Raw genomic sequence first — 27,376 nt, 5'->3', positions numbered from 1 at the left:
GGGCAAGGACAGGAGAGCTGCCAGACAGGGTGAGTGCCTAACCTGGGAGTGTGCAGAGGCCCCAGCAGAGCAGATTCAGGCTGTGCAGCTGAACACTTTATCCCAAGGCCCAGCAAAGTCTGAGATGCCAGGCAGCTGGGGCAGCCCCAGCGTGGGCCCAAAGTCTCCTCTGGCGGGCCCCTCCGGCTAGCTGCTCTTTCTCCCTAATCTTTGATCTTCACTGTGCCCTTCACTGTGCATCTGTTAGGGTGGGATGGGGGATCTGCTTTTGTTCATCTGTTGTAAATAACATCAGATTTAGACTGAAATCCTGCACACATTCTCGGGTGCCTATCACTGGACTCGCTAAACTGCACGCCTGTGAACACTAAGACACCAAGAATGTTCTACGGGCACCTAAGGATGCTTGGTGCTGGGGCTGGTATTGCCAGGGTCTCAAAGGCTGCCCACTCTGACCAAGGGTCTCTTCTGCCTGCTCCTACAGGCTGGCTCAGGGTGCTGTAGCTTTGGGGTACAGGGAAGTACCTATGCCCTGTGGGCAATCCAAGGGCTTTCCAAGGGGAATGTTGGCAGCCAGGGCCTGGGCCTTGGTAGGGGGCCTGGCCTGACTGCCCACCCTTAAACCCAGCCCACCACACTGGTCCACTCCTCTCCCCAGTGTCCAAGACCCCCACCATCTTCACTGCAGAGTGGACAACAGTGAACGAGGCAAAAACGACAAAGACGTGGTTCTGTACAAAACCGGAAATATTTTTACTCTTTTAAAACTTTGATCTAAGTTACCTTAGACCTCATGGACTCGATACAAGAGTAATATGAATTGGGAAATAAAACACTTTAATAGCCACAATAAACTTTGTTAGAAATGTACATGTTGCCAAAATAATAATAATAAAATTAAAAAAATAAAAGAGAGGAAGAGAGAGAACAGCTTGATGGCCAGGTTAGATTATATAAATGTTCAACAAGGACAGGAAAGGAAACCTTCAAAACGCTGGGTCAGAATAGTCAGGGCCCCGTGAGGCTCGCCCCTTCCAGCCTCTGGGCCCCGGGGCTGTGTCCCCCAAACAGGATGAGCAAGGATGGCAAGGCCCACACAAAGCTGCCTCTCCTCATGGACAGAACACCCAGGGATGGGCATATAAACAAAGCTCATAAGAAATGTACAAATATAAAAAGCTACAAACATTAATAAATTACAGCATCACAAAACACAGAAACACTTCACAAGGTGCTAGTAAAATAACTGTACCCCACCCCCTTCATCAACAAGAAGGAAAGAAAGAGCTGGTATTCAAGTTGAAGATTCCTCTTCAAATGTGTCTGAAATAGATCTTTTGTGTACTGTTTGCTTCTGTCAAGACAGATATAAGGCTGCACAGACATCACTTGTTTTTCAGGCAATACCTTAGTTCCTAAAAGAAAAAATAATAATAATAACCATAATAATACAAAGAAAGAAGGAAAAGGAAAAGCATCGGAAACCCAACTGTTCATCATACTCGGCAAAAAACTCGTATAAATGTTAATGAAGGACTCTATAGAAAGAAATTCCTAAAGATACTTTTACTCTTATAAAAAAGAAGTTATTTAAAAAGCTATTTACACGCTACATTCTATGAAAAATATGCTTCAGGAAATACATCTAAAATTAAAATACAGGATTGCCTGAGAAACAAATCCAGCCCCTCCATGTCGATGGGCAGACGCGTGGTCCAGGAGCCACCCGTGCACTCGACAAGTGACAAGATAGAAGTGCCTGGCCCCAAGTCCTCGGCCACCCGGCCACCAACTGCCCCACCAGGCATATGGCGGAGTGCTTTGGCTGGGAAGTGCTTCTCGGAGTATAGATGGTCAGGCTGGATGAGGCCCACCCACGTGGCTTAGCCTGGGCCCCCGGGATGCCACACTGTGGCTGGGCCCAAGCCCTTCCCCGGGGACCCCATGATGGCTCCAGTTCGCCCCCACTGACACACTGACCCTGCTGCCAGCCCCAGCCGGCCCCAAGAAATGCCCCAGACATTCAGGGCACAATACCCACCATCCGGCCCACCACCCACTATCTGGAGAGCACAGAGGCTCCTCTCCTAACCGGACAGAACACTCTCTGGACTTGTCTGAGAATCACTTGGGAAGAAAAGGGGGGCACATACACACCCCGATTTCTCCTCCTCTTCCTCTCTAGTGTTCTTTGCCTTTTTTTAAGCCTCTGGAGGCTACCAGTCTGTGGCCAGCTCAGACTCTGGGCCTGGTGAGCATTGGCTCACTCCTCCTTCCTTGAAGGACTCATGCTCCCAGCAGAGCTGCAGAGGCCCTGCAATCACACCCATGCTCGGGGATGCCTGGAGGCTGTCCTGAAACTGGAATGGTCCTCAAACGGGCAGGGCCACGTTTCGGGAACTGGTCACTCTAAGCAACTTGAGAAAGGACGTCTGTCCACATTGGCAAGCTCCGCCTGCTGAAGCAACAGATGCTCATGTGAGGGGGGTGGTTGCTGGGAGGAGGCCAGGCCCTCCCTGGGTGAGGCAGCAAGGCCACCCTCCTGGGGGCTGATGTTCTAGCGGGGCTCCGGGGGTCCTGAGTGGAGCAGAAGGATCCTGGCTTTCCAAACTTTAAAGGAGTAGTTTTCCATTCCGATGAATTTTCAAAATTTTCCCAAGCCTCTGTTTGGCAGTGGCCATGCCCTTTTTTGTACGTTTTCCTGGTGGAGGTGGAGACACAAAAAAGACAGGTGAGTGAGAGGAGCAGCATATGGGGGGGTCTGTAATCCCTCACTGAGCCCACATCCTTTCTGTAAGATGGGCGTGCAATGCCCAAGCACAGTGAGCTCTGCATCCCTCCAAAACCATCAACTGTCGACAAAATGCCCCACTCAGAGACTGTGTCGACAAGGGGCTGGGGCATGGCGTGTGCAGCAGGGACAGTCCAGGGATGGCATTAGGGCAACCTGGAGCTACCCACCCCCCCCATGTCCATGGCTGGCTGGGGCTCACGGCCGGGGCACAGTGGGCCTGGGGTGACAGTGGGGGTACCATAGGACCCAGCCAACTGTCCCACCCCTAAATCACATGGAGGAGCCTGGGTCACCCTAGGCCACTCCCAGTGAACCCTCAACAAACCATCAACCACACTCTGTCTCCAAGCCAGGACCCAAAGCCAAGGCCCTGGTAGTCTAAAGGAATGGACCTAGCTCCAAGGTACCCAGAACCAGCCCCCACCCCCCACCCCCCGGCGAGTAACCAGAGGTCTCAGTCTTGAAAGGAGCCATTTCTTTCACACACTGACTGAGGGCCTGGCCACAGAAACTCATGGCTGCAGGGACAGAGACCTATGGTCACTCACAGGCAACTCAGGGTCAGCAAGCAAGGTACCTTTGGCAGCGGTGTTGTTGGGGGATGATGAGGAGGGCCTCCTCTGCGTGAGGAAGACCCCGGGGGCCATGGGCTGAGAGGCACGGCCGGCTTGGGCCCCAGTGAAGGTGCCAGCTGCTGTGTACTCATGGTCGACCAGGCTGCTGCTGTGGGACTCTGGCGGGGGCTCAGGTGAGCTGCCCTCCTGTGAGGCCTGGCTGCTGGCCGTGCTGGTGGAGGCCGGAGTGGTGGAGGCCGGGGTGGTGGAGGCCGAGGTGGTGGAGGCCGAGGTGGTGGAGGCCGAGGTGGTGCTGGCTGAGGTGGTGCCGGCAGAGGCGGAGGCAGAGGGGGAGGTGGTGTTGGGAGCCAGCTTCCTTTTGGTGTTCTTTTTCTTTTTGCTTTTCTGCTCCTCCTTTGAACAAAGCATGCAGGTGCGTCACCGCACAGGGCTGGCCAGACCCAGACCCTGGGGAGCAGACTGCAACCTGGGAGCAGCCTGGTCTACTGTGGACAAGGCTTCTCCCATGGAGCCGAGCAAGTCAGCACTGCAGGAGCAGAAAGGGCTGGACCATGCCCAAGCCCATCTCCAGCCACCACGAGCCCCGCAGAACAGTTCTGGGGTCTGTGGAGGGACCACCAGGCCCCGCTCTGTGAGGCCAGCCATCCTGGACATGGGGACGTCCAGGACACAGCATCAGCACTCAGCATCAGCACTCAGCTGTAGTGTGGACAGACCCGCCCAATCTGAGCTCACCTACTGGAGGACATGTAGTATGGGCCCCTCCCCCATCTCCCGAACCCCCCATTCCCCACCACCCCACTGTGAGCTACCATGGGACTTCTGACACCAGTTTCCAGCTTCTCTGCTTCCCACTAACATGGACCTGGGAGCCTGAAGGAACCAGGCCGTGACAGCCCCAGCCTGGGTGATCCCCGTGCATGACAGTGGGGGGAGCAAAGGCATCGGGGAGCCTAAGCCCAGGGGGACGCTCCCCGTGCATGAGAGTGGGGGGAGCAAAGGCATTGGGGAGCCCAAGCCCAGGCGGACGCTCTCCTCACCTGCTGCGACAGTTTGGCTGCGGCAGCTGCCAGCCCAGTCTCAATGGAGGCCACTCTGGTCCCCTCGCGCACAGGCCTGTCTTGCCTTGGCACCGATGGGCCAACCCGCGCTGTAGGAAAGAAGGTCAGCCTTCCTCGAGTCGCCACCCAGTGCCTGAGCACCCTCCTGGATCTCCCAGCCTTGCCCTAATCTGTCCCTGAATCCCAGGGACAAGTCACATTTGGGGGAAGGTCAGCAATAGCCCCAACCTCGTGTGGGGGTGGTTGCCCTCCACCAGCAGGACAGGATGGGTCAGGAAGGGAGTGTGTTAGGGGAACCAGACCCCACTCTGTTGGCTGCCATGATGGGGGCCAGGGGCAAACGGGACCTGCCCAGGGATGCTCGTCAAGGAGAGTCAAGGCAGAGGGCCAGCGCACCACAGCGACATTGCACTGCCCTACTGGCAGGAGCTGGGACGCCTTTGAGTGTTTGCGAGAGCACTTGGCTGAGGTCCTGGGATTGAAGTGGAGCCCCAGTCGGGGCTCAACAGACACCCTGTCTGAGCCACAGAGCCAGTGGGTGTGCAACACGACTGCTGGCATTCCGTGTGGACAGAGCTCCCCTCCCAGCCCCCAGCGCTACCTGTCGGGCTATAGGGGGCGTCATCCGAGCCTTTCCTCTTCTTAGACCGGGACTTGAAAACAGGACTGTCCTCATCCGACTCCAGGGAGGGGTAAACTAGAGGCGGAAAGAGGAGGAAGGACTGAGCTGCTGGTGTGGCCCCAGCAGGACGGGAGCGGCAGGCTGCTGGCAGACCCTATGACTGGCACCCCTGGGGCCGTCTTCAGGCTCCATAGCACCAGCCCTCCCGGAGTGGCTGCCCCGTGCACAGGCACAGCTGGCCTCTGAAATTGTTCAGCCCAGGCACCCCTTGGGGTCCAGAGAGGCCAGACAATGGGTTCCATCCAGCCCCCATGGCCACCCAAGCAGCCATGCCTATGCCAGCCTGGCCGCCACACCCACTTGAATGCCCAGTTCTCAAGACATCTCTTCTGTTACTGTCAGAGAAGGGAACCTCTGATGTCCATGGAGCCAGCTGGCTCTGAAGGACCCCAGACTCTCCTCGACAAGTCTCTAGAGCAGGGAGACCCACACAGCAGTCCTGGGTGACTCACTGGGTGCCTCCTCCTATTATCAATAGGTTTAACCCCCAGGACCTGACCCATGTCCCAAGGGCACCCCCAAAATGGAGTTCACCCCACTGTCAGACCATGACAGCCCCCGCCTGTGAGGCCTGAAAGTGTCCACCAGATAGGACAGGCCCAGCGTCACTGCGGGAGGGCTCTCTAGGACAGAGGTGCAGCCTCACACCATCAGGACTGCACTGAAGACAGGCCCTGCGCCATGCGGGCAGCACATGGCCCCTCGCCCTGAGAAGCACACCACAGCCCGTGGGGACTAGGACATCCCGGGCAGTGGGCCAAGGCATGGAGGTGGGTCCTTGCTCCAAGTCTCCTCCCAGGCAGCCAACAGCAACTCCTTCAGATCGTATTGGAACCTGAAGCGCTGGGCCTGGAGGGGCTACGGTGTGAGGTGAGGGGCCATGCCCCTGAGCAGAGGCCACAGCTATGGCCCAGTTGCCAACTTACTGCCCACCTCAGACTCAGGCCACAGAGCCACTCTGGGCCTTGGTTTCTGTTTACAAAGACACAGAATGGATGTGGTCTCAACGTGTCTATGAAATGGTATAGCCACTTCATAGTGGCTATACCTTCTCAGAAGGTGCCTTAGGCAGCGACCCAGGCAGACACCACAGATACAGGCCACACAAAACCCCCCGCAGTAGCACTATTCACAGCTGCCGAAAGGTGGAAGCCATCCAAGTGCCTGGGGATGGACGAAGGGATAAACAAATGTGGTGTGTCCACACAGTGGAATGTTATCCAGCTAGTAAAAGGAACAAAGCTGACATGTGCTACAATGTGGATGGAGCCTAAAGAGTATGCTAAGGAGGACTTCCCTGGTGGTATAGAATCCATCTGCCAATGCAGGGGACACAGGTTCAATCCCTGGTCCAGGAAGATTTCACATGCTCTGGAGCAACAAAGCCCGTGTGACACAACCAATGAAGCCTGCACGTGCCAGAGCCCACACACCGCAGCTACTGAGCTTGTGTGTTGCAAGTACTGAAACCTGTGTGCCTAGATGAAGCCTGCGCGTGCCAGAGCCCACACACCGCAGCTACTGAGCTTGTGTGTTGCAAGTACTGAAACCTGTGTGCCTAGATGAAGCCTGCGCGTGCCAGAGCCCACACACCGCAGCTACTGAGCTTGTGTGTTGCAAGTACTGAAACCTGTGTGACTAGATGAAGCCTGCGCATGCTAGAGCCCACACACTGCAGCTACTGAGCTTGTGTGTTGCAAGTACTGAAACCTGTGTGCCTAGATGAAGCCTGCGCGTGCCAGAGCCCACACACCGCAGCTACTGAGCTTGTGTGTTGCAAGTACTGAAACCTGTGTGACTAGATGAAGCCTGCGCATGCTAGAGCCCACACACCGCAGCTACTGAGCTTGTGTGTTGCAAGTACTGAAACCTGTGTGCCTAGATGAAGCCTGCGCGTGCCAGAGCCCACACACCGCAGCTACTGAGCTTGTGTGTTGCAAGTACTGAAACCTGTGTGACTAGATGAAGCCTGCGCATGCTAGAGCCCACACACTGCAGCTACTGAGCTTGTGTGTTGCAAGTACTGAACCTGTGTGCCTAGAGCCTGTGCTCCGCAACAAGAGAAGCCACCACAATGAGAAGTCGGTGCACCGCAAGGAAGGGTCGACCCCGCTCACCGCAACTAGAGAAAGCCCACACGCACCAATGAAGACCCAGTGCAGCCAAAAAAAAAAAAAATGCATAAATAAATGAATAATGTGTTACTATAAGTTTAAAAAAAAAAGAGTATGCTAATGAAAGAGGCCAAGCACCAAAGACCAAGTACTGTGCAATTCTGTTCACATGACACATCCAGATGAGAAAAATCTATGAGTTGGCATAAATCAGTGTAAATCACGGAGAAGGCAATGGCACCCCTCTCCAGTACTTTTGCCTAGAAAATCCCATGGACAGAGGAGCCTGGTAGGCTACAGTCCATGGGGTCGCTAGAGTCGGACACGACTGAGCGACTTCACTTTCACCTTTCACTTTCATGCATTGGAGAAGGAAATGGCAACCCACTCCAGTGTTCTTGCCTGGAGAACCCCAGGGACGGGGAAGCCTGGTGGGCTACCGTCTATGGGGTCGCACAGAGTCGGACACGACTGAAGCGACTTAGCAGCAGCAGCAGTAGCAGCAGCGTAAATCAGGGGAGGCAAATTGACTCTTAATGGACAGAGGGCAGGGTTTCCTTTGATGAAATGTTCTCCAGTTGGGGGTGCTGACGGCAGCAGACCCATCCCTCTGAATACACTAAGCACCACTGAGTTGCATGCTTCTAAAGGGAAACATCTAAGGCCTGTGAATTATATCCGCAAGAGGGTCTGGCTCCCAGCACCCAGGACAGGCACCTCTCCCTGCACAGCAGCACTCACCATAGTCCGAGTCCTTGAAGCAGGCGTCCAGGTGGTCCTGCTCCTCCTCATAATCGTCCAGGTCCACGCTGTTCTTGGCCGCCCTCTTCAGCAACCGCTTGCCTGCGCTCTTCCCACCAGCCCCGTTCTTCCGGGCACCATGGGCGGCCAGCGAGCTGCCCTTGGCCTGGCCAGCACCCCACGTGGTCTGCAGGCAGGAGTCGGAAGCCTGCAGGTTGGCCATGGACAGCATTCCCTGAATGGCTTCCTGTGTGCTGGGGGAGGCGGGGGGCTGGCTGGAGGCACAGAGAGACAGGCACTCAGCCCATGGCCCACACATCCTCCCTCTCAGCAGCCAGCAGAGGGCGTGGGGGGAGGACGGTGGGGGCTGATCATTTCCCCATGGAAAGGACCAGCTACCCGCTTCCTCTACCCTCTGCCCCCCATCCCCCAACATCGAAGGGAGAGCTGGAGGCCTTGGGACAGAGAGGGGCATAAATAGAGAAAAAAGGGAGGGGGAAGTGGAGGGAGGGGACGAGGGAGAGGCAGACAAAGGTGCTCCTGATCTCTCCCATCATGAGGTCAATAAGCAGAATCCCCCCAAGGACCCAGGCCACCTCTCCCTCCCTCTTCCATTCTCTGTGCACCCCTGCGCCCACCATGGGCTCCTGCACTAAGCCCCAGTCGTGGGTGCTTCCCCCACATCTCATCCAGCACCTGAGATGGAGCGGCTCAGCCGGCTCCCTCCCATGGCACTCGATCTCCCCAGGTGACCCACACCATCTTTTTATGACTGCATCTGCACCCACACCCTCACCCTTGCCCATCACCCCAGACATTTTTCCACCTGGGTCAGGAGAGTCCACCCCAGCCTCTGGGGAGCCTGGCCATACCTCTCACTGCCCCCTGGTTCCTGAGGAAGCAGGGCCTGGAATGGCGCAACGCTTGGCTCTCCTCCCTGGTCACAGACCCAGGAGGCCCAGGAGGCCCAGCAGTGGGCCCGTCTTGCATGTGTGACACTCAGGCCCCCTCCAGCCTGCCCCATGTGCCCCTGGGGGATGGACACACCCACAGACCTGCCAGAACACAAAAGCAGCACCCAAAAGTGTACCCACAGAACCACGCTGGTGGTTCTGCATGGTCCCTGCCCCCTCCCCAACTTCCAAGAAGTGTTTGAAGCATCTCTAGTAAGACATTAAAATGAGAAGAAATCCCTGCTCAGACATAAAGTTCCCAAGACTGAGGTTGGAGAGTATAGGGAGATAGAGCTGGCCCCAGGAAGCACAGACACAGAGGGTGGTCCCCTGTGTTCCTGGGGGCCCACCGAGACAAGCTTGGACAAAAGTCATCCTGCGAGGGGTACTGCTGGGCTCCAGGCCAGGGACTCTGCCCTAAGCCAGGAGGCAGCGACGGGCGGGCGCCTCTCTGGGCAGTCCTCCATGAATACCGCTTCCCCCAGCCCCACCCAAGACGTACTGGACCGCAGTGTTTTGGGCTTTTGCTAGAAGCGGATGGATTATGGTTCCAAAGCCACAAACAGTGGGAAAAATCAAGTATGATCAGACCGCTGTGGAGAGTTAGGAGCTCTCCACCAGACCTTCCACCTGCCCCAGTGTCCTCCCAACCCCCACTGTCCTGTGCCATGAAGGCAGAGGGATACCCAGACCCAGTCAGGAGCACATGGCGTTTGGGAGCGGTAGTATCATTGCTATACCATCATCACTGATGCTTTCTGAGCAGGGATGGACCCCCCCCACCCCCAGCCCGGCCAAGTACGAGAGCCAGCAAGAGCTGATAGATGGCCCCCCACGCTCTGCACCAGGCTCTCCAGTGCTCTGCAGATGAGGCCCTGAAGGTCCCAGGCATCCTCACCCAGCCTTATGGCCTGGACAAACGCCAGGCTTCCTGCAGGGATGGCAGGGTGGGGGCCAGGACACCCACCACGAGGGTCCTCCGGGAGCCAGCATGGAAGCCAGCCGCCTGCCTGTGCCATCTGGACGTCGTGGTCCCAGCCCAGCTCCGCTGCAACTGAGAGGGAGGGGCCTTGGAGCCCAGGGCTGCAGACTGGCCACGTGGGCCGGCAAATCAAGGAGCAAAGTCTAACCAGTGTGCATGGAAAATAATACCTTAATCCTCCAATTATCATACCAAAATCCTCTCCTTCCCCCCCGGCGGTAAACACTAAGCAAACCATCCACAAGAAATTAACATATTTTCCTCCATTTTCTTCAGCTGTTTTTTTCCAAAAAAGCAAATACTTAAAACAGAGCAAATGGACCATCAAACACTGACCTACACTCCAAATGGGAGACTTGGGAAAGGAACTGCCTGCGGCGGCCAAGGAGGCCAGCCCCGGCAGGCACACGTGCACGTGTGCAGGCGTGTGTGAGCACACACGTGTGTACCTACAGATCAGTTCACAGCGCGTCCACAGACTGGCCGCCCTCTCCCAACAGGCCATGCCCTTGCTCAGTCAGGAGCCCAGGCTGCAGGCCCTGTGTCCCAGCTCCGGGCAGAGTTCTGGCACCAGCCTCATCTGCCCTCATCCAGTTTTGCGGGGAGCTCTCCATGGAGCTCACAGGGGACCCGGGTGAGCATCATTCCGTCACTGAGGTGCCAGCTAGCCAGAGCATTCCCAGAAGAGAGGCACCTCTGAAGAGATGTGGGGCCAGCCCGGGCACCAGCCCCTCCAGCAGAAGGGGGCTCACAGCCAGGCTTCTCCTCCCGGCAAAGGGATCTCAGGCCAGGGTCCCTCCTGCCACCACCGAGGCATCTCTGCAGTTGAGGGGCTTGGGTCTGCCTTATCTACAGAAACCACTTCATGCTGAACAGGAAATCTGTACCCCACAGCTCTGTAGCAGCCTCCAACCATACTCTACTCCCATGAGAAAAGGCACCTATGGCTATCTGTGAGCATAACACTGCACAAAAAATGATAATCAGTGAAAGAAAATACAACCATTTGATTTAGGAAGAACGCTTTTCAATCAAGCCCTAATCCTCCTGCTGGGGCCCCACTGTCTGAGATGGGGCAGACATGTGCCTCCACTGGCCCAGGTAGCCCTCAGACCTTAATCCTGGTAGCACGGGCTGAAAGGCAGATCTGGAGGACCAAACCCGGATCAGACCACGTAAGCCCTGCCTCCCTCAGGCCAAGTCACCCCCCCTGGCTGGATGACACCATCTAGCAAGGTCAGCCTTCCAGAACCCCCACGCTTAGGCTCCATCATTAGCAAATGGAGATGCTAGTCTTGCCTCTGCTGCCTCCTAGCTGTGTGGCCTTGAGCAAGTCACCTAAGCTCTCTCAGCCTCAGTTTCCCCATCGATGCAGCAGGAATCTCCTGATGACTCAAGAACTAGGAGGGGAGCCAGCCCTCACCATGGTAGCAGACACTTCCAGAATGGGGAGGCTGCAGGGGACACAGGCCCCCGTCCCTTGGTCTGTCTGTGGTACTTGTAGAAATTCCATGTGGGAAAAAAAAAAAAAATGTCCCATGATGCTTAAAAGCAAGAGCCAACTGGGGCCAATTGGGACCAAAAGGGAATTTAACTGGGACCATCCTGAGAAAAGGGGCTTCCCTGGTGGCCCAGTGGTAAAGAATCCACCTACAAGGCAGGAGACTCGGGTTCAATCCCTGGGTTGCGAAGATCCCCTGGGGAAGGAAATGGCAAACCACTCCAGTATTCTTGCCTGGGAAATCCCATGGACAGAGGAGCCTGGTGGGCCACAGTCCATGGGGTGACAAAGAGTCAGGTATGATTGAGCAACTAAATAACGACAATCATGAGAAAAACAAGCCCCATGGCCTCCCATCCAATGCAAAAGCCCAAGAGAATTAATCCATTTCTCTCAAATCAAAGGATTGAAACTGGGCAGGCCTAGGCAGGGAGGACTACCTGAGCTGAGCAGACACATGTCCTGGCCTGCCTGATCGCCTGGAAGCTCAGGGCCTCCAGGAAAGGGCAGCATATACACCAGCAGTGAGTGGGCTCCTGAGGCCTCACATGTGGACTCAAACAGGTCTCAAGGGTAGCCTGGCTTAGCTCCCACACACTCCCAGTTGGGGTGGGAATCTGGGACCCTGGCCTATCCAGCCCTTTCTCATGGAATGGGCTCTCACATCCCAAGCTCTGAAGCCATCATCTCCCTTGCTGCAGATGACGGCTCTGCAGGGAAGCCAGCTTGGAGTCCCAGAGAGGCCCATGAATGCTCTTTACCCTAACACCAGGCAGACACTGTGGAATTTTCTTAGGTCATTTTTATGGCATTTGGGAAATGACGAGGCAGAGACAGCTGGACGTCCCAGTCTGGAAAAACCCTGATACCCTCCAGGTACCCAGCCTGGCCCTGCTTTCCCGCAGGCACACAGATATGGAGGCCCCACAGACTCCTCACACAGGAGGTCTGCAACACGAAGGACCTACATAGCCAGCCCCCGCTCACCTCCCTGGCAACCTGGCACCACCTCTGCCAGGCAGGGGTCCCACTCTGACTGTCCAGCCTCCAGGACATGGGCTGATGGAGCCCTGTTTGGCCCAACTCTGTGGAAGCACCCAGTCCCCCCAGTTCCCTGAGGGCACTAGGCCTACCTGTTGGGGTTGTACTCGAGTGCGCCAACCTCCTCACTGGCCTGAAGCAGGTCCAGGATGCCCGCGGCTGAACCCCCGCTGTCCTTCTTCACTTTGGCATTGCGGGCGGGCTTGGTGTCCGTGTCTATGTGCAGTGAGCCCTCATCAGAGGAGTCATCGCTCTGCTGTAGGGACAGAGCAGCCAGTCAGAAAAGGGCTTGGGGGTAGGGATGGGACTGTTTCACTCCAGTGAGAAAAAGAGGTTTTTAAAGAGCTTGTCCTTGTGCTGAGCACCGGGAGGCTGACTGACCAGACACACACTGCAGAGCATGGGCGCCTGAGCTTTGTGCTGGGAGCCTGCAGCCCCAACTGCACCACTGTGCCAGATGAGCCCTGGTTTACAGAACCTTATGTGAGAGCTCCAGTATTGAGCACAGATACAAGAAGAGTTGCCGTGGTTGGACAGGGATCAGGTGGGTGAACCTGCGCCTGAAGGACACCTGTTAACAGCCCCTGGCAGGTGGCTCCGCAGGGACACCCTGGGCTCTGCAGGTATGGTATCACCCATCTTCCTGGAACTTGGCTTCCTGGGAGATGGCCATCACATCCTGGGCTGGACACGCGTGGCCTTGGAGGCCATCTAACTTAACCACCATACCTCAGTGCAAGACCCACCCCCCAGCAGCCTGGCCTGCTACCCTCTGTACCACCATCCTCAAGCATCAGGGAAACTCGTGGATCTGACTGAGGAGCGCAGCTCCAGAGGCCCCACCACTCAGACACCTGTAGACCTTCCACGAGTCCCGACTTTGCTTCTGCCCCTTTGTGCAGGGCCCCAGGGCTCACAGTCCCACATCTGGAGCCCAGCCAGCTTCCCCAGGAAAACGTCCCCCTCTGCACTCCACCCAGAAGGCTCAGTCAGAGATGCCCCACCAAGTGGTAGGCGGGCCACTGACTCAAGAACAGCCAGACACAGAGATGGCTATCTTGCTCACTCCCGTGACCAGTGTCCCAGAAGGCAGTCGCTTACCTTGTAGAGCGCCGAGTCCAGCTTTGGCTTTGTAACGGGCGTGGGCAGCGGCTCCTTCTTGTCCAGTAGGACTGAAAGCAGAGCAGATGGGAGTCAATGGCAACTTTGGAGGGGCACAGGGGGACCCTAGTCCAGCCACATCCAACGCCCACTCCACATGCCCGGGATGGCTCCTACGGGGCTGGGTCTGCCCCCTCCCCGTATTCCCCCAACTCACAGGACAAGTCCCTCTTCGGAGCATTTTTCTTTCTCCTAATAGGGAATTCGTCAATCTTGAGCTCCCCATCATCCGACACATATTCATACTCATCCCGCACCGGCTGGGGCTTGTCCTCCTTGAAGTTCTGCAAGGCCCCGAACACCCCTGGGCCGGGCTGTGGCTTGAGGGCCTTGGAGCTGGGGTGGGAGAAAAGGGCTGGTCAGTGGGCATCTGCACAGCCTGGCCAGTGCCCCCAGCACTCCACCCCTCAACAGGCCTTGGAAGACCAACAGTAAGCGCTGGACTCCTCCCAACCCCACAGCCTCCTCTCCAATGCCATGACCCCAGCAAGGACAGCACACAACCCACGAGGTACATGCCCGGCCCTTTCTCAGGCTGTGTGAGGTTGTGCCCCTAACTGCCCCCTGATCCTCGCTGCTGGACGAGTGCTGGACTTCCGTCAGCCTGCTCTGGGCCTGATACAAGCTCAGAGTCAGACACAGCCGGTGCCAACTGGCCTGGGTTTTTTATTCACACAGTTATTATGGAAAAATAATTTCAGGGCTGAGGTGTAGGAACAACATAACAAATCTCCCTCCTGGGGCCACAGGGCTACTGCAAACGAGCAGAGTCTGATGCTCCAGCTGCTGCCCCCGGGGTCAGCTGAGGGCACAAGTGCACACTCAGCAGTGGGGAAGAGCAGGCAGGGCACAGGCGTCTGCAATTCCCAATGGGCACAGCTCCGGTTCCCAACAGTGGAAATACCGAGGACAGCTGGCAGTGAGCCCTGCTGGGTGTGGGCATGAGTTACATCATGCAACACACACACACGTGTACACACACATACCCGTGTACACACACATACCCGTGTACATACACATACCCGTGTACACACATGGTTATAGAATCATGTCTCCTTTTCTCCCTTCCATTTCTAAACTCTAGCATGGTCAGTCAGTCATACAGTTAATGCTGTCAAAAGCTCCCCGGGACCCACCAGCTGAGCTTCAGATAAGTCAAGGACATGCCCAGGGCCGTGAAGTCATGGCAACAGATCCAACCCATCTGTTTGCCAAGAGGCCTTGGCACACTGCCACGAGCTCTTGGGAAAAGCAGGCCCACCTGTGCCGGGCCCTGCACGCACACCAGACACTGATGGCTGTGTCCCGCAGCCTGAAAGTGGCCTTCTCCCATTTTGCAGATGAGAAAACTCAGATCCACAGGCGTAAAGTGGCCCCGTTCCCACTGGGATGTGTCTACCTCCTGTTTGTTAGGCACCCACGCTGCACTTTGGATTTAACATACAACTGCCAGACCAAGGCCAGCGAGGGGCTTCTCGGTGGGTACAGGGCTCCTGGCCCACCCACCTCCCATCTGGCCAGCCCACCACACTGGTCAGCCGACCGAGATCCCTTACACAGTCTGGGACCTAGACACACCAGCTCACACACACAGACCCACCCAGGCTGGGTGCCCCACCTCTCAGCTTAGGGCCATCTCCTCCAGGAAGCCCTCCCACCAATTCCCTTGGGCACCCACGGACTCCATAGCACCCCAGGCCCCACAAATCCTCCTTCCATGGCCCCAATCACAGCCATAATTTCAGGTGGATTTGAGAGTACTGGGCTCATACCAGCCTCTCCCCACTGCCCTCTGGACTCCTAGGCCAAGATCCTGACCCCTACGATGTCCTCTGTGACAGCCCAGGACAGCACTTGGCTAATATCTGCCCAATCATACCCTCCCCTCCTTGCCGCACACACCACTGCTCCCTGCCTACCTACCTGAGCTCTTTGGTTTAGGAGGCAGGAAAGGGGTCAGCCTGGTGAGGCCCTCATGAGGGGTGTGCCTGTCCTCTAGCTCAGGACAGAGGCTCATCTGCAGAGTCCTCCAGGCGAGTGTATGTGTGTGTATGAGGTGTGCACAAGCAGGGCATGTGTGTGTGTGATGTGGAGAGGAGATGCTCAGGGTATGTGTGGCAACATGTGGTGCGTGTACAACCAACCCCTCCTGGCACAAGCATTCACGTACCCAAGCAGTTTCTTGTTGGAGAAGGAGAAGGAGAACTTGGTGTCCTTGTTCCCTGACAGAGGAGACTTCTCCAACTTCTGCTCTTCCTCCATCTTCAGCAGGGAGTCAGGTTTGCTGTTCTGAAAAGCAAACCCAGGACCGTCCCTGAACCCCATACAGGTGCCCAGTGGGCAGAGGCAGCAGGACAGGCCAGCCTCCTTCCTCTGACATGTCACCCGAGGACCCAGGCCCACCACAGCCCCAGGTCCACAGGAACTGCCCTTGGATGCTGACCAGCTCCAGGACTGCCAGCTAGAACCAGGGCAGGCCACTAAGGGCAACAGCGTCCATCCTCTTAGGCTAAGATGTGCCCACACCAACCCTCAGAAGGTGGCTCCAGGAGGCCACGTGCACACCCAGACCCTCAAAGACCTTCACAGCACACACCCTGACACACCCCACACGCGCCACCAAGCCCACACCTGCCTCACACACCACCTTCTTTCACTAACAGCCCTCCCTGAGGGTAGACTCACTCACCAGCACACCTGCACACACACACACCTCACCTTATACTTCCATTTGGCCTCTGACTTGCTCTTAGTTTGCTCTCGGATTTCCAACCGCTCCACGTCATTCTGCGTGCTGATCACCTCCTTGTTGGGCACACTCAGGACATTCTTTGTGGCCTAGAAAATACTAGCCATGATCTAGTAGCAGACATGGGAGGGCAGCAGGGTCCATCAGGCTACAATACAAAGTCCCTACAGCACAGAGTCCCCACCTCCTGCTGGCCTACATACATCAGTTCATCTATCCATCAATATACCCAACCACGTATCCAACTAGCCATCCGTCCATCTGCCCACCCATCCAATTATCCCCCATCCATCTATCTACCACTCACCATCCACTATCCACCCACCCACCATCCACTATCCACCCACCCACCATCCACCCACCCACCCATCCATCCACACCATCCATCCACACCATCCATCCACCCACCCACCCATCCAATTATCCACCACACACCTATCCACCACCCACCATCTACCTATCCACCACCCACCATCCACTATCCACCTATCCACCCACCCACCCATCCAATTATCCACCTCACACCTATCCACCACCCACCATCCACTATCTACCTACCCACCCACCATCCATCCACCCACCCATCTAATTATCCACCATCCACCTATCCACCCATTCACCATCCACTATCCACCAACCCACCCACCCACCATCCACCCACCTACCCATCCATCCACACCATCCATCCATCCACCCACCCATCCAATTATCCACCACACACATATCCACCACCCACCATCCACCTATCCACCACCCACCATCCACTATCCACCTATCCACCACCCACCATCCACTACCACCTATCCACCCACCCACCATCCACCCACCCACCCATCCATCCACACCATCCTTCCATCTACCCACCCATCCATCCACCCATCCATCCAATTATCCACCACACACATATCCACCATCCACCATCCACCTATCCACCACCCACCATCCACTATCCACCTATCCACCCACCCACCATCCACTCCACCTATCCACCCACCCACCATCCACTATCCACCTATCTACCCACCCACCATCCACTATCCACCTATCTACCCACCCACCATCCACTATCCACCTATCTACCCACCCACCATCCACTATCTACCTATCCACCCACCCACCATCCATCCACACCATCCATCCATCCACCCACCCATACACTCATTCATTCACCAACCATTCATCCATCCACTCACCCACTCATAAATCATTCACCCACCCATTCATTCAACCACTCTTCCTCCTCCTACCCTTCCTTCCTCCCTCTCTTCTTTCCATCCACTCATCCATCTATTAATTCATACATTCATCTGCCCTCTTTGCATTGAGAAAAGGAAAAACCATGTGCCCCACTTAAGCCCTGAAACATCGGGTAATGATGTTCCACTAGCAGGAAACCATTCAGTATGGCCTGCTTTCAGAGACTCACTGTTCCCAAAGTCCATACCTAAGACCCTCTACTCACACTGATGGGACTTCAAGGCCAGGCCTGCTCTCTTACTGCCACAGGGGCTCAGGGCCCCAAGGAAGCCTGGCCCATCATCACCTCCACTCCTGCCTCCCCATTGCCCTCCACTGGGTGCCTCACCCACCTTTAGGTTTCAGCCAATGTCTAGGCCCCAGGGAAGACTCAGCTGGCTTGTCCCCCCAGGTGACCCTTGATGGTCTGACCCACCCTGACCCAGGTGGGTCTGACCCACCCTGACCCAGGACAGACTCCGCTGCCTTTATCATGAGGGTCTCTCCCCAGCTGCCCACTACACCAAGCTTGCTGGGGCAGAGCCCAGCTGCCCTGGGTCTCCAGCACCAGTCCACAGGCCCGCTCCACGGAGGTGTCTGCAGGCCCACTGACTACAGGTAGGGAGGTCAAGACCACCCACCTTGCCCTTCTTAGGAGGCTCGATCTTGGTCAGTGCCTCCTTGGTGTGGGCCTCCAACAGGTCCAGGTTGGGGATGGTGGGTGATGCTGAGCCCCTGCACTTCTTCCCTTTCTTCTTGCTCCCATCCTTGAGCTTCAGTGACTTGGGAGGCTTGGGGGGCTTGGGGGGCTTAGGAACTTTGGACGGCTTGGGCATCTTCACGGTTTTGGGAGTCTTTTTTTTGGACACTTTCTCCAGGAAGGACCGCGGAGGGCTGGCCTCAATGGGGGATGGGGGCTCCTCCTTTTCCCGGTCCCCAAAACAGACCTCGTCTGAGGAGACAGCCGCAGTTACTTCAGGTCGGGAGGCCTTGGAGGCATTCTGGGAAAAGGACAGGAAGAGGTGACCAAGAGTGCCCTGCTAGGAGGGTCTCACAGCCCCAGGCCGTGGGGAACAGGCAGAAAAGGAGCATCTGTCTGCATCACTGGTGACACGCTCACACGTATCCTACACCATCTGTATAACAGGCTCACACCCACCTACACTATCTATGAACACAGTCACACCATCCATACCATCTGTGTGACAATTTCACACCTGTCTCACACCATCCACATCAGCAGCCACTTGACCCCTCTACCTCCTTGGTGGGGACTGCTGTCCCACCCCAAGGCACGGGGAGGCTGGGGGCTGGACAGGCTCGCACAAGCTGAGCCTCAAGGGGCTAAAGCAGTCCTTGCGGCAGAGTCATCCCCCCGCACAGGGGGCTACACAGCATCCCCACACTCTCTCATTCCCGAGGATCCCACCAGGAGACTGTGAGTCTGCCACCAGGGCCGAGGATCCAGCGTCATCGTGCAGCTGACCCTGCCCCAGAGGGCTGGGGGAGGGGATGCTTCCCATGTGCCCGACCCTCACAGGATAACCAGGGAAGACAGGCAGAGACATCCCTCAAGCAGGGTCAGCAGGCCACCAGGGTGAGCCCTACCTCACTGAGCCGGATCTCTTTGGCGAGGTCTTTGATGAGCTGCGAGGGTTTGAAGTGCTCTGGGAGCTCGTCCTCATGTTCTGCCAAAGCCTGCAGGACAGCCCATGCACAGGGTCAGCTGCCAAGTCTGGGCACAGATGCCCACTCCCTCTCCACTCGCAGGGGCCCCAAGCAGGCTCAGCTTCTGTGGTTCCTGACTCATGCCCTCTGTCCCTCCAGGCTGTCCCCCATCTACCCAGCCAGGACCTCCAGCCCCACTGCCACCCAGACAGGCAGAAGGGAAGGCACTGCCACAGGCCTGGACTGGCTGCTGGGGGCCCCAAGGGCGTTAGCCCACTCTAGCCAGACACTGTGCTGACGAGGAGGCTCTGCCACGATCCCACTCTTACAGATGGACAGTAAGTCCCAGAGGGGAGGGGGTGCCCAGTGCCACTACCAGCTGTGACGTGAATGTAGGCTATCCCTTCTTCCTGGGCGTGAGGCCACTTCACCTGGCCAGACAACTGGTGTGAGTCAGGGGGCACACCCTGCCCCACTCCAGGCTTTGAGAACCGAAGGACGGCCCTAGGAGGGTACCTACTGCCCCACCCCACCCAGCTCACCCGTGAGAGACGCACAGTGCTCCCCTCTTGGACTCCCCACTTCCTCAAGACTTTCTGGGGGCCTGGTGGGATCTGCTCAGACTATGCTGGCACCCCTGACTGGCAGGGGTTCCCAAGGCAGTAGACAGGGAGCCCTGAGGCTGACCAGGCCTCTCCCCTCCCTCTGTACCAACAATCCAGGCAGGATGCCAAGGGAAGTTGGAAGTTGCTTTTCTGGAGCCTCCCTGAGGAGAAGTAGCCACTGCATGGACGCTAGTGAGGGTGCCGATGCTTTCAAAGCGGGGGGACCCAGAAATGCTGCTTCAAGGGAGTCAGGAGGGGCACAGGGCAGTGCTCCTATGGTCGGGGGGGATGGAGGCACGTAGGGCAAAGGGACTGTCCTAGTCATAGAGCAAAGCCAGCTCCTGAGGTGACGCCTGCACCAGTCAGTGGGACAACGAGGACATCTCCACTCTCCTATTCAGAATGTGACCCTCCAGCCAGTCACTGAATCGAGTCCTCCCCGCTCCCTGGCCTTCAGGGTCCACGCAGTGCCATCTCTACCACCTCACCTCTCACTGAATCTCCCTGCCACCCAGCCCCCCCGCTCAAGCCAGGTCCCGAGGTGGTGGGCCCTCTCCCGCATCTGCCCCCACCAACAGATATGTGACTGGCCAGGTGCCCTCCACCTGCCTCTCACATGCTAGTTCCCACCGAAGGAAGGACAAGCCCGAGGGATGACGCCCCGCCTGCCGCCCTCCCTTCTGCCCTGGGTCATGCCTAGCACACTTCCCTACCTGCTTTCTCGTCCATGATCTGAAAGCACCATTGAGAATTTTAGCTCCTTGGACTAAATGAGGGGGCAGCTGCTTCCCAGATTTGTGAGAACCTGGGGGAAGACGGACGGGTTTGCTCAGGAGGGTACCCACTCTCCCCTGCCACCTGCAGGTGACTCAAAGCCCCGGTGGTGGGGGATATTCAGGGCCAGAGCTTTCAGAGGCATGTGCCCACCACCACCTGCCCAACTGCCAACGGTTCCTCTTGGAACCCAGGGGATGCCCATCTAAGATGCTCTGCAAGGGGCAGGACTGGCCTTCCCACTGTCCACCCACCAGGCCCCTCAGGCAGTGGGCTGGCTCCCCCTCCACTGGGCCCCAGCCTGCGACAGTGAGGGACCACAGTCATGCCCCAAACCAAGCGTCCCCGATGCGGATCCCACCCGCTCACAGCCCCCTGCATAGCTCAGGCAGTGTGCCCACTTCCCACTGGGGTGGCCCAGGGCAAGCACCACCTCAATCACATCCTTGGGAGCCAGAGCTGCCCCCAAACAGAAGGGACAGAGCATTCCCCCTTCAGGCAGAGAGTTCACCATGGAGGCAGAACAGCCCTGAGCTCTGACACCACCAGATGACCATGTCTGGCCTGTGGCAAACCCCTGGGCCCTCTCAGCTCTGAGGCTGCTGAGCTGTCAGCCCCATCACAGAGGAAGGCCCAAGGCAGAGAGGCAAGGGCATCCCAGCAAGGCCCAGCTAGTCAGCAGTCACCCTAGCCAAGCCGTCCCCAGGTCCTTAGGGTGTGATTCTGCCCATACAAACCCCATTCCATCTCCCCAGCAAGAAACCCCAGAGCAGGGCAGTCCTTCTGCCTGGAGTACAGGGCTGAAGTTTAGAAAATGATGGATGAATTTCACTGAAACCTAGCCAGCCCAGGTTAAGAACCATTTTCAGCCTTCTGATCTCAAATTAGAGTCAAAGTACAAAGGAGTCCTGATAAGGAGGTCTCTACTTGAGACTCTTATCAGAACACAAAAGAGCAGCTTCCTGGAAGGCAGGTGCTGCTGAAAAAGGAAGCTCTCCATGAAAGCAAATGCTCCTCCTGCATCCCTCACATGGCTGCAGAAAGTCTGGAGACCTGAGCAGGAGCTGGCCACCTCGAGTTGATCCCAAAGGCAGGGCTGGCAGGACGTAGGATGGAGGGCCATGTTCATGGAGGGCAGGGACCCAGTAAAGCCCATCCCTCCCCACGGCCTTCCCCGGGGGACTCTGGCATCCTCACTCCCCCAAGCACAGCAGGGGTGCTACCGGGGTCCCTTGGCTGGTAGCCAGGCAGACCCCAGGCCTCTCGATGTCCCAACTGAGCCCTGTCAGTAACCACACAGGGCCACAGGGACCAAGCAGAACACACACCAGGTCTGGAAATATGTGGCCAGAGCTCCTTCTGCAACACCAGACAACCCTGCAGGCAGGAGCCCCCTCCAGCCCCATAGCACACAGACAGGGAAAGCAAGGCCTGGGAGCTGAGGGGACTTTCTGCTCAGGCCCCATGAGGGCAGCGCTCAGCCTGTGCCCCAGGGCCCAGCCGCCCTGCTGCATGATGGCAGACCTGTGACCACTCTCCGGCATCCCTGAGCTCCGCCCGCAACTAACTGCCCACAGCCACAGGCAAAGACGCTGACCAGGAGATGACGTACTTTTGAACGCCTCCAGCAGGTGCTTCCCCATGTACCAGCAGGCAGTTTCGAAGTTGGGAAACTGAGTCAGGCTGCCCAGTTTCAACCTTCTTTCCACTTCGTATGCTCTGGAAGCCACAGCAAAGAACTATTCAGTGTATGAAGCTCTGAGCAGGTAATGAAGGAAGGTGAACCCACGCCACAGCTGGAGGCTACACTGCGGCCATGCCCACTCGGGCCTCCCTGCTGGGCCTTAACAGCAAGGTGAACCAGGGGACCACCTCAGGATGACCGCTTGGTGTGAAGGTGAGCCCCATGGGCCACGGCTGCTAGAGCTCTGGGTCAGTGCTCAAGGAGTAGGCGGCTCGGCCTTTAAGTTCCCCCCAAGTCTATTACAGGCCTGAGGCTGTCCAGCAACCAGGCAACTCAGGGGCCCTGGTAGGATCACAGCTCATCTCCTCCTTCCTCCCCACCACGCGGACGCCTGGCTAGGCAAACAGCCGTGCCGAGGGTCACCCATGGGCTGGGCCCGGCCAGGACTCAGGGGAGGCATCATCATACCACGGTGGAGCCGGGGAGTCAGGTGAGGCCCTACCTCATCTGCATCTCCACACTCAGGCTGTGGAGGAAATGTCCCGCGAAGGCCAGGCAGTCCACAGGCGTCAGAGTGGCGTAAATCCAGCCTGTGGGGACAGGGATGAGGCCACCTCTTCACAGTGTTCTCACGCCAGGCTCTTGGCATACCTGGCCTGACTCCAGCCAGCATGGGCTCAGGCTCCTACCAGCCCTTGCTCTGTGCCCCCATCCATCCGGAGCCCTGGAAGGTGCTCCGGCCCTGGCTTCTATGTAATGATTGGGTGCGCCCTCCCAGAAGGATGGCCTATGTTCGAACTGGCCCAGTCTGTTCTATCCAGCCCTGTGCGGTATAGACAGGGAAACTCAGGCCCAGGAGCCCAAGAGACTTGCTCAGACCCAACCCAGGGGTGGGCTGCCTGGCATTCCTGATCTCCACATGCAGGACGGACGGACAGGCAGAGCTGCCACAACTCCCAGGAGAGCTGGGTTTGTCCCCCCAGACTCTGAGAAATAGCTGTGGTTGTAGGAAACAGGAGTAGGGGCTAGACCAGGAAGGACTCGGAGGCACCCAAGTCAGTGGAAATGTGAGGGCCTCCATATATGACAACTAGAAAATCTGAACACTGATTGGCCATTGGGTAATACTGGCATGGTTAACTGTTCATTTTTAAAGCATGATGATAGTATTGTAATTATGTTATTTTTAAAAAGAAGCCTTACAGAAACCTTCACCTTAAAAGGTGAAGTATTTACAGGTGAAGCAAAGCGACATCTGTGAAGAGCATTATCTGCTCGTATCCTGCTTTCCCCTTTGTGTTTGAAATGTCCAGATCAGCAAACACCACTCTGACAGTGTGACTGGGATCTCTGGGCTGGGCTCTCAGGGCCCCATGCAATCCCACAGGCCTGGCCTCCAGAAGCACAGCCAGGCTGGAGGCTACAGGGCCTCATGGCCCCGAGGTGGCCCCAGAAGTAACCACAGAGCAGGACTGACCCCAAGGCAAGGCAGCACACACCCAGGGCGTGACCTCCCAAACATCAGAGGTGGGGCACACAACACAGGGGCAGGCACTCACCCGAGGGAATGAAGAGGGTCTGGCCCTGTTTGAGGGTGCACTTGTAGCATTTATCCACCTGATCGGCAAAAAACATCTCGCTGTGGTTTGAGGCTGACTGCCAGCGCTCATACAGGGAGATGTTGGCTGAAGCTGGCTTGATGAGATAGAAGATCTTCTCCCCCTGCCAACAAAAGGCCATTGGCAGAAACTGTCATATGCTGGGATGCTGGGGGTGGGTAATGCCCACCATGTCCCTGGCTGGGTCCCAGCTTCACCATTGTCCTCCCAGGCCCACCATTCCTCCCCTGAAACACTGGGACCACATGTGCTTTGCAATCCAGAAGTGTGCCTGTCAGGAAGATCCTGGGCATCGGTGCCTCCAGCACGTTTGGGGCAACCCCTGCCACTCCACACTCCATATCTTTGCAGCACTATGGATGCTGTACATGCCAAGGGGAACAAAGTTGTGACCTGCAGTCTGACGAGTTATAAGAAAGCTCTTCTCTTGAGAGTAGCCTGGGTCCCACTGGTGATGGAAGGATGGTACCCCCTGCCAGCTATAGCCCAGCTCTACGCTTGGTCTAGGGAGATCGACAGGTCCTCACTCCCAGGGCAGACAGGCTGAGGGCAGGAGATGCACAAAGGGTGGCAGGAGTGGGTGGCAGGACTTGCTCAGAGCCTCAAAGGGCTGGGACCAGAAGTTGAGCCACCTATCCTAGCCCAGGCTCCAGCAGGTCTGGTCGGGGTGGTGAGCCCAGTGCTCAGGGTCTCCTTTTGTGTGTCTTTTTACATCTCCCTTTCCCTCTGGCTGCCCTATCTGTTCCCAGCCAGAAGTCCCCTAGCTCTCTCTGCTGCTCAGATGCCAGCCACCGCAGCCTTGCTCCCTGGCCCCCAGCCAACCCCTCATTCTCCCCATGGGGGATATTCCCTCACCCCCTCTTTCAGGATGGCTCCCCAGCACTGTTCTCCCTTCCCCAGACACCGCATTTGGTCACCACTACAGTGGGCCTCCTCCGATTGCTTCATGAGCCTCAATCTTTAGAAAAAGCACCACACATGCGCTGCTCTGGGCCTCAGTTACTCCCCAAGGGCCCAACATCTGTGTCCTTCCTGTGAAGAAACATCTTGTCCCTCCTCCTACCTGATGCTGGCCACTTTTAAGGCCTGTGGGGATACAGACGGTCCTGCCGGCTCTGGTCAAGAGCAGGTCTTGCCTCGGGCTCAGACAGGGTCCCCGTGGGGAGCAGAGGCCCGCGCTCACCTTGAGCACATGGTACCAGGCAGAGGCGCCCCCGGAGTCGATGTGAAAGTCGGTGTAGCTGTCCTTCACACAGATCAGGCAGTACTTGGCCACCTTGGGCTTGGCCAGCAGGGCATCGTCAGGCCAGTAGTTTTCCACCCAGGACAGTTTCTTCACGATGTCAGGAGGGTCCACAAAGCTGGACATTCTGGGGTCAGGGACAAGAAGGGCGGTCACAGTGACAGGAACCATCAGCACATTTGTTATGCCCCCTGGGGAGGCAGGGCAAGGTGCTCTGCGATATGAGTCCCACACCTATTTCTCCACCTCAGGCTACATGGCATTGCTCCCATTCTACCGGGCAGCAAACCGAGGTCCACAGAGCGGGCAGAAGGAGCCCAGCTGCTAGGTGGAGCTACAGCAGGCATCTAACACTGGGCTCTCCTCCCGAAGAGAAGGCCCGAGAACTATCTACCCCAGAAACAACTCCCTTCTTGGAGAGCTGGAAAGAGACTTTTCAGGTGGGCTCATGCTAGTGTCACTGAGCACGATGGGGCCTTGAGAGTAAACGTCATTGCTCATAAACAGCCCGGGCGAAGGGAAAGCCACTGCCCTCCAGAACAGACAACAGGGTGCAGCAACTTCTCGCCATGCTGGGCCATGTCAGACCAGATAACTCATCTCCAGGGAAGATGAGACAAGGCAGAGACAGCCTGTGATTCTATTAAATGTCACTGTCCTGGACAGAACGCACAATACTGCATCGAAAACGCCCAGCTCAGCAGCACCTGTGCGGTGACACTTCAGCCAAGCCGAGAACAGGGCTTCAGTGTTCCTGCTGCCTTGGGCACATCTCTGCCTTCAGGGTCATGCCTGCTCAGACAAGACAGTCACACATCATAAACTAGGCCACCCTGACCTCAACAGCCTCAGTCACAGGCCCTCCTCTTTAAATCTTCAGCATGTTCCAAACCAGTGTTTCTATCCCTCCGCCCTGGCCCCACTCACCTGGTGTCAGAGAACTCAAGGTTGGTGAGGTTGAGGACCCGCTTGCGGTTGGTGCTGTAGTAATAGTCCACAAACTCCTTCAGCTTCATCTTGCAGTCCTTCTGCTTGGTGACGTCTGTCACATCCACACTTCGCTCCGGGCCTGGGGAGGCAGCAGGGGAGGGTGAGTGCAGCCAGGATGGTGACGTGGCCTCCCATGAGGTCGGGGGCCAGGATGTGCAGAGAGAATGCTCACTCACCCTCTGAAGACAACCGAGGGAAGGGCAGAAAGCTGAGGCTCTAGGCTCTGAGATCTGACCCTCCTCCCACCTGTCCTGCCCACTCCTTCCCCTGGGTGACCATGAAGATCCCCTGGTGCAGTGGGGTGGCACAATCAGGACCCTCAGCTAAGCTGGCCAGATAAGCAAATAAAAATACAGGACACCACATGAACTTAAACTTCAGCTAAACAATGGAGGTGTTTTTAGTGTAGATATGTCCAAAATAATACATGGGACATATTTACACTTAAAATTTTTTTAAATCAAAAAAACTGCATTTCTAGGACATCAACTCCACATTCTGAAGGTTGATAAATAAAAGGAAAAACATTTTTCCTACATTTTCTATAGTTGATGGGGCAAGTTCAAGGTAAAAATATTTTAGTGATAGACATAGCATTCTGGATAACCAAGTAAAGAGGAAAAGTTCTTTACAGAAGACTCACAATAGAAGAAGAGAAAAGGACAGAAGTAGTCAACTCTTCCTTTGCAACAGTCCTCACCATGGCTCAGCCAATGAGCTCAAAGGCTGATGGAGCTTTCTGTGGACAGTTGAGGCTGCACTGCCTAGACCACTGAAAAGAAGTGGGTGGCAGCACCCCTACCCTAAGGAGTCCTGCCAACAACATGAACTCAAATCTAAGCAACCTCCAACCACCTGTTACAGGAACTACTTGGGACAGAAGAACACGTTAAATGACACCACAAGGATGCTGTTAACCAAATCCCCAATATAAGATTTTCCCAAGTCAAACATGAAAGACTCTCCAGGAGAGTCTTTCTCCAACAGACCAAGGGAATGGGAAAAGGATGGGGGCTGATACAGAAGAGACTACTGCTGCTGCTGCTGCTGCTGCTGCTGCTAAGTCGCTTCAGTAGTGTCTGACTCTGTGCGACCCCACAGACAGCAGCCCACCTGGCTCCCCCGTCCCTGGGATTCTCCAGGCAAGAACACTGGAGTGGGTTGCCGTTTCCTTCTCCAATGCATGAAAGTGAAAAGTAAAAG

The 27,376-nt window shown here is 56.5% G+C and overlaps 1 protein-coding gene across 5 annotated transcripts in view; it reads right to left on the bottom strand.

The window, feature by feature from the left end:
- Nucleotides 1–729: 729 nt before the first annotated feature.
- PHF2 (PHD finger protein 2) overlaps nucleotides 730–27,376 on the bottom strand; it is a 93,418-nt gene continuing 66,771 nt past the window's right edge. For 2 of the 5 annotated variants that reach the window (XM_061426239.1, XM_061426237.1), the window contains exons 5-22: nucleotides 26,111–26,252; nucleotides 25,124–25,310; nucleotides 23,881–24,043; nucleotides 22,824–22,911; nucleotides 22,250–22,356; nucleotides 20,577–20,668; nucleotides 19,199–19,288; nucleotides 18,232–18,591; nucleotides 16,324–16,443; nucleotides 15,776–15,894; nucleotides 13,763–13,941; nucleotides 13,546–13,616; nucleotides 12,537–12,697; nucleotides 7,968–8,242; nucleotides 5,032–5,127; nucleotides 4,410–4,519; nucleotides 3,372–3,762; nucleotides 730–2,701 (exon numbers count right to left, since the gene is read on the bottom strand). In XM_061426239.1, the coding sequence (XP_061282223.1) occupies nucleotides 2,613–2,701; nucleotides 3,372–3,762; nucleotides 4,410–4,519; nucleotides 5,032–5,127; nucleotides 7,968–8,242; nucleotides 12,537–12,697; nucleotides 13,546–13,616; nucleotides 13,763–13,941; nucleotides 15,776–15,894; nucleotides 16,324–16,443; nucleotides 18,232–18,591; nucleotides 19,199–19,288; nucleotides 20,577–20,668; nucleotides 22,250–22,356; nucleotides 22,824–22,911; nucleotides 23,881–24,043; nucleotides 25,124–25,310; nucleotides 26,111–26,252 (2,840 nt within the window). In that variant the 3' untranslated portion in view covers nucleotides 730–2,612. Of the gene's footprint in view, nucleotides 2,702–3,371; nucleotides 3,763–4,409; nucleotides 4,520–5,031; nucleotides 5,128–7,967; nucleotides 8,243–12,536; nucleotides 12,701–13,545; nucleotides 13,617–13,762; nucleotides 13,942–15,775; nucleotides 15,895–16,323; nucleotides 16,444–18,231; nucleotides 18,592–19,198; nucleotides 19,289–20,576; nucleotides 20,669–22,249; nucleotides 22,357–22,823; nucleotides 22,912–23,880; nucleotides 24,044–25,123; nucleotides 25,311–26,110; nucleotides 26,253–27,376 lie in introns of all 5 variants that reach the window. The other 3 variants (XM_061426238.1, XM_061426236.1, XM_061426240.1) reach the window with 2 other exon arrangements.

Source organism: Bos javanicus, chromosome 8, assembly GCF_032452875.1.
Source record: "Bos javanicus breed banteng chromosome 8, ARS-OSU_banteng_1.0, whole genome shotgun sequence".
NCBI lineage: Eukaryota > Metazoa > Chordata > Mammalia > Artiodactyla > Bovidae > Bos > Bos javanicus.
The sequence above is the reverse complement of the archived record's forward strand: the minus strand, read 5'-3'. Positions and strand labels throughout refer to the sequence as shown.